This window comes from Zonotrichia leucophrys, chromosome 25 (assembly GCF_028769735.1).
Source record: "Zonotrichia leucophrys gambelii isolate GWCS_2022_RI chromosome 25, RI_Zleu_2.0, whole genome shotgun sequence".
Lineage (NCBI taxonomy): Eukaryota > Metazoa > Chordata > Aves > Passeriformes > Passerellidae > Zonotrichia > Zonotrichia leucophrys.
In genome coordinates this window covers 3,951,451-3,957,273 of record NC_088194.1, presented here as the reverse complement: position 1 = coordinate 3,957,273, position 5,823 = coordinate 3,951,451, and the positions used below count along the sequence as shown (strand labels likewise).

The 5,823-nt window shown below is 54.9% G+C and overlaps 1 protein-coding gene across 1 annotated transcript; it reads right to left on the bottom strand.

Annotated features, from left to right (window-relative positions):
* Window positions 1–316: 316 nt before the first annotated feature.
* On the bottom strand, window positions 317–5,298 carry LOC135457657 (uncharacterized). Its single transcript, XM_064732354.1, is given in 6 exon segments — window positions 317–699; window positions 702–735; window positions 784–1,248; window positions 1,250–2,031; window positions 2,034–2,928; window positions 5,134–5,298. Coding segments are annotated over 6 exon segments (2,724 nt in total).
* Window positions 5,299–5,823: the final 525 nt, after the last annotated feature.

The window sequence follows — 5,823 nt, the reverse complement described above, 5'->3', positions numbered from 1 at the left end:
TTTATAGATATATATATATGTAAATATGAATATATTTCTGTAAATAAAGTTTGTTTCCAGTGCACATCTCCAGCATAAAGAATTTAATTAATTACCTTTTTAATGAAGTATTTATAAAATAACCATGCTATAACTTTCGTTATTTTGAAGAGGTTTCATTTCAAGTTGTGGTTTTTATCTTAACCAAAGAATAAAAATTTCACGAGGGACATTTTGGGGAATTGCTCTTTGGGGACTCTGCGGGAGTCAGGGCTTTAAAAAAAATGGGAATTGTGGCCACATTCCCGGGGATTGTCCTCGTCCCACGCCCTGGGGGTCACCAGGGCCACTTGGGGGCCGAGCAGTATTTCTTGGCGTGGCTGGAGATCTTCACTCCACCGGACTGCTGGGGGACACACTTGGTGGCACTTTGCTGGGGGACACACTTGGTGGCACTTTGCTGGGGGACACACTTGGTGGCACTTTGCTGGGGGACACATTTAGTGACACATTGTTGGGGGGCACCAATTGTCCCATATTGCTGGGGGACACACTTGGTGGCACTTTGCTGAGGGACACATTTGGTCACACATTGCTGGGGGGCACAAACTGTCCCATATTGCTGAGGGACACATTTGGTGGCACTTTGCTGAGGGACACATTTGGTGGCACTTTGCTGGGGGGCAACAATTGTCCCATATTGCTGGGGCACACACTTGTGGCACTTTGCTGGGGGACACACTTGGTCACACATTGCTGGGGACACCAATTGTCCCATATTGCTGGGGACACACTTGGTGGCACTTTGCTGGGGACACATTTAGTGACACACTGCTGGGGGACACACTTGGTGGCACTTTGCTGGGGGACACACTTGGTGGCACTCTGTTGAGTGACACTCTTGGTCACGCACTGCTGGGGCACACACTTGGTGGCACTTTGCTGGGGGACACATTTGGTCACACATTGCTGGGGGACACATTTGGTGGCACTTTGCTGGGGGACACATTTGGTGGCACTTTGCTGGGGGACACACTTAGTGGCACATTGCTGGGGGACACCAATTGTCCCATATTGCTGGGGGACACACTTGGTGGCACTTTGCTGGGGGACACACTTGGTGGCACTTTGCTGGGGGACACACTTGGTGGCACTTTGCTGAGGGACACATTTAGTGACACACTGCTGGGGGGCAACAATTGTCCCATATTGCTGGGGGACACATTTGGTGGCACTTTGCTGGGGACACACTTGGTCACACATTGCTGGGGGCACCAATTGTCCCATGTTGCTGAGGGACACATTTGGTGGTACTTTGCTGGGGGACACATTTAGTGACACACTGCTGGGGGACACCAACTGTCCCATATTGCTGGGGAACACATTTGGTGGCACTTTGCTGGGGAACACATTTAGTGACACATTGCTGGGGGGCAACAATTGTCCCATATTGCTGAGGGACACATTTGGTGGCACTTTGCTGGGGGACACACTTGGTGGCACTCTGTTGAATGACACTCTTGGTCACGCACTGCTGGGGCACACACTTGGTGGCACTTTGCTGGGGGACACACTTGGTGGCACTTTGCTGGGGGACACATTTGGTCACACATTGCTGGGGGACACCAATTGTCCCATATTGCTGGGGGACACATTTGGTGGCACTTTGCTGGGGGACACACTTGGTTACACTCTGCTGAGGGACACAAATTGTGCCACACTGCTGAGGGACACACTTGACACTTTGCTGAGGGACACACTTGGTGGCACTTTGCTGGGGGACACAAACTGTCCCATATTTCTGTGTGACACCTTTGGTGGCGCTTTGCTGGGGGACGCACTTGGCCATGCCTTGCTGGGGGACACACTTGGTGGCACTTTGCTGAGTGACACTCTTGGTCACACACTGCTGGGGGACACAGATTGTCCCGTAGTGCTGGGGGACACACTTGGTGGCACTTTGCTGGGGGACACACTTGGTGGCACTTTGCTGGGGGACACATTTGGTGGCACTTTGCTGTGGGACACTCTTGGTCACACATTGCTGGGGGCACAAACTGTCCCATATTGCTGAGGGACACATTTGGTGGCACTTTGCTGGGGGACACAAATTGTCCCACTCTGCTGCTGCTGCGGGACACAAATGCTGGCCCCGCCGGTGTCACACTGCTGCGGGACACACTTGGTGACACACCTGCCGTGCCACTGCTGGGGGACACCGGCGGTCACACTCTGCCACTGCTGGGGGACGGGCGCTGTCACCCACTGGTAGGACACGGCCCGGGCCGCGCGCTGCTGGGGGACACAGGTGGTGACACACGTGGGGACACCGTGCTGGGGACAGACGCTGGTCACGCACTGCTGGGGGACGCACCTGGTGGCACTCTGCTGCGGCGGGACGCCCTTGGTGACAAACGGCGGCCGCGGCACGCAGGTGGTGACGCACCTGGGGACAACCTTCTGCTGCTGCTGGGGGACGCACTGGGGCGGTGGCACCTGCAGCTGCTGCGGCACGCACTGGGTGACGCCGGTGGCGCCCGCGCCGCCCGTCACGCGCTGCTGCGGCACGCAGGTGGTGACACACCTGGGGACAACCTTCTGCTGCTGGGGGACGGGCGGGCAGTGCTGTGGCACCCGCAGCTGCTGTGGCACGCACTGGGTCACCCCCAGCTGGCGTGGCACGCTCCAGGTGACACCCGCGCCGCCGGTCACGCGCTGCTGCGGTGGCGCGCACGTTGTCACCCGCCTGGGGACAATCTGCTGCTGCAGGAGGGGTCCGTGGAGCTGGCGGGGTGGCACGGCCTGGGTGACGCTCTGCTGGTGGCACGCGCTGGAGGACGTGGCCCGCTGCAGGGGCACCACCTGGCCGGGCGCGGCCTGGGGGATGCAGGTGGTGGAGTGCCACCGCTGAGGCGGGAAGGGGACGCCAGGGGACAGCGCCACGGGGCCCTGGTGGAGCGGAGGGAGGTGCAGGTGGCAGGACATCTTGGGGACACGTGGCAGGACTGGAGGGACACAGATGGGGTTGGAGTCAGGTGGGGTTTGAAGTTCCAACCCAACCCTTTTGGTGGCACCTGAGGGAGCCTCTGGTCCCCAAACCTTGGGGACATGTCCCAGCTGTGTCACAGCCCCAGCTGGTGGAGGTCTCAGGGACATCTTGGGGACGCTTGAAGGACACCATGGGGTTGGAATGAGGTGAATTTTAGGGTCCCTCCCCACCCGTTTGGTGACACCCAAGGACACCTGGACAGGTGAGGTCCCCACACCTTGGGGACACATCCCAGCTGTGCCACCGTCCCATCATGGCCCCAGAAGCACCTGAGGGACCAAACCCTTTTTAACTCTGAAGCCAGGCTGGGGACATTCGGGGACAATGTCATGCAAAAAAAACCCCAATTAATTAAATTAATTCATTAATTAATTAAAACTTCCCTCGCTCCCAAACTCTCCTTTTTCAGGAGCAAATCTGGGGTTCAGGCACTCAGCAGCAAACCCCAAAAATCCTCTCCCACTCCAGCACAGAAATTCCGACCAATCAGTTTCAAAATCCTCTCCCAAATCGCATTTTTCATATGGGAAAATCAGGAATTAATCTGAATTTCGTAATCCCAGAATCCCAAAGTGCTTTGGGATGGAAAGGACAACAAAGATCCACTCAACCCCTGCCATGGGACACCTTCCACCATCCCAGGTGGCTCCAGCCTGGCCTGGGACACTTCCAGGAATGGGAAATCCATGGAACATCCCATGCCAGGCTCTGCTCACTCTCACAGGGAACAATTCCTTCCCAAACCCAACCAAAATTCATTCACTTTCACTTTTACCCCATTCCCCCTTTTCCTGTCGCTCCACCACCTTTACTTGCAGGGAATGTTCTCCCTGGAATCCACCAATCCGACCCCAAAATGAGATGGTATTTTTCCCAAAAAACCCCAGATCTTTCCCTGGAATCCACCAATTCCTTCCCAAAACAAGATGGTATTTTTTCTAAAACCACTCTGGATCTCTGCTTGGAATCCACTAATCCCACCCCAAAATGAAACAGTATTTTTTCCAAGCCACCCCAGATCTCTAGTGGGATTCCACCAATCCCATCCCAAACTGAGGTGTTATTTTTTCCTAAAACCACCCCAAATCTCTTCCTGGAATCCACCAATCCCACCCCAAAACAAGCTGATATTTTCTTCAAAGCCACCCCAAATCCCTGCTTGGAATCCACCAATCCCACCCCAAAATGAGCTGGTATTTTCCCTAAAACCACCTCAGATCTTTCCCTGGAATCCACCAATCCCACCCCAAAATGAGCTGGTATTTTTCCTAAAACCACCCCAGATCTCTGCTTGGAATCCACCAATTGCACCCCAAACTGAGGTGTTATTTTTCCTAAAACCTCTCCAGATCTTTCCCTGGAATCCACGAATTCCACTCCAAAACAAGATGGCATTTTTTCCAAGCCACCCCAGATCTTTCCCTGAAATCCACTAATCCCACCCCAAAACAAGCTGATATTTTTCCAAACCCACTTTGGATGTCTCCCTGAAAAACACCAATCCCACCCCAAAACGAGATGTTATTTTTCCTAAAAACATCCCAGATTTCTCCTTGGAATCCGCTAATCCCACCCCAAAACGAGCTGGTATTTATCCAAACCCACCCCAGATCTCCCCAAACCCCATCCCCAATCCCAATCACCGCCCAACCTAACCTTGGAAACCTCTTGTGATGGGGAATCCTCCCTGATCCAGCCCCCCCATCCCATCCCATCCCATCCCATCCCATCCCATCCCATCCCATCCCATCCCATCCCATCCCATCCCATCCCATCCCATCCCATCCCATCCCACTTCCATCTCCATCCCATTTCCATCTCCATTCCATTTCCAATGCCGTCACATCTCCATCCCATTCCCATTCCCATCTCCATCTCCATCTCCATCTCCATCTCCATCTCCATCTCCATCTCCATCTCCATCTCCATCCCATCCCATCCCACCCCATCCCATCCCATCCCATCCCATCCCATCCCATCCCACCCCATCCCATCCCATCCCACCCATCCCATCCCATCCCATCCCATCCCATCCCATCCCCACTCTGGGAATCAGGAAAATTCCCCCCCGGGATTCCTCCGGAGGTTCAGGGACCGGCACTCACCCAACTCCCGGGGGCGGGAAGCGCTTCCAGAGGCGGCCGGAGCGTCCCGGGCTCCGCCGGAGCTTTTATGGGGCCGCCGGAGGAGCCGCCGGGTCCCGCAAGCCCCGTGGCCCTCCCGGAGTGAGTCGGAGGCGCCGACTCATCCCGGACAATGAGTGGTTCCATGTCAGCTTCCCAGGGTAATTACCTCGGGATAATTAATCCTCCCGTGGCATTCGGAGCGGCAGCCCCAGCCCCGGGGCTGTTTGTGGGGATTGGAGCTCTGGATGTGTCGGGGTTGGGATTTCCAGGGGAAAATTTCCCAAATTTCCAATCTCTGGGGGGCTCACAGGGGTGGGGTGGTCCCAATTATTTGATTTAGGACAGGTTTTTCCATGAGTTTCTCCAACTCTTAGGTTTCATCTCATCCACCCCTCAATGCCCTGATTTTGGGGTTGTTTGGCCAAGTTTTGGGTCTGAATTTCGATCCACTGAGAGAAAACAGGAAAACAAATCACCCTTTGTGGTGGGTGCAGCTCATGATCATCAAAATTGTAATTTTTTTAAATTAAAAACTCCAATTCTCACCCCGCCCTGTGGTCCCGGCTCGGTGTTGGTGTCACCAGGGCTGGGCATGGCTTTGTGTCCTGGTCCCTCTCAGCTCTCCTGGGGATCACCGGGGAGAAATTGTCCCTCAGCTCCGAGCAGGAA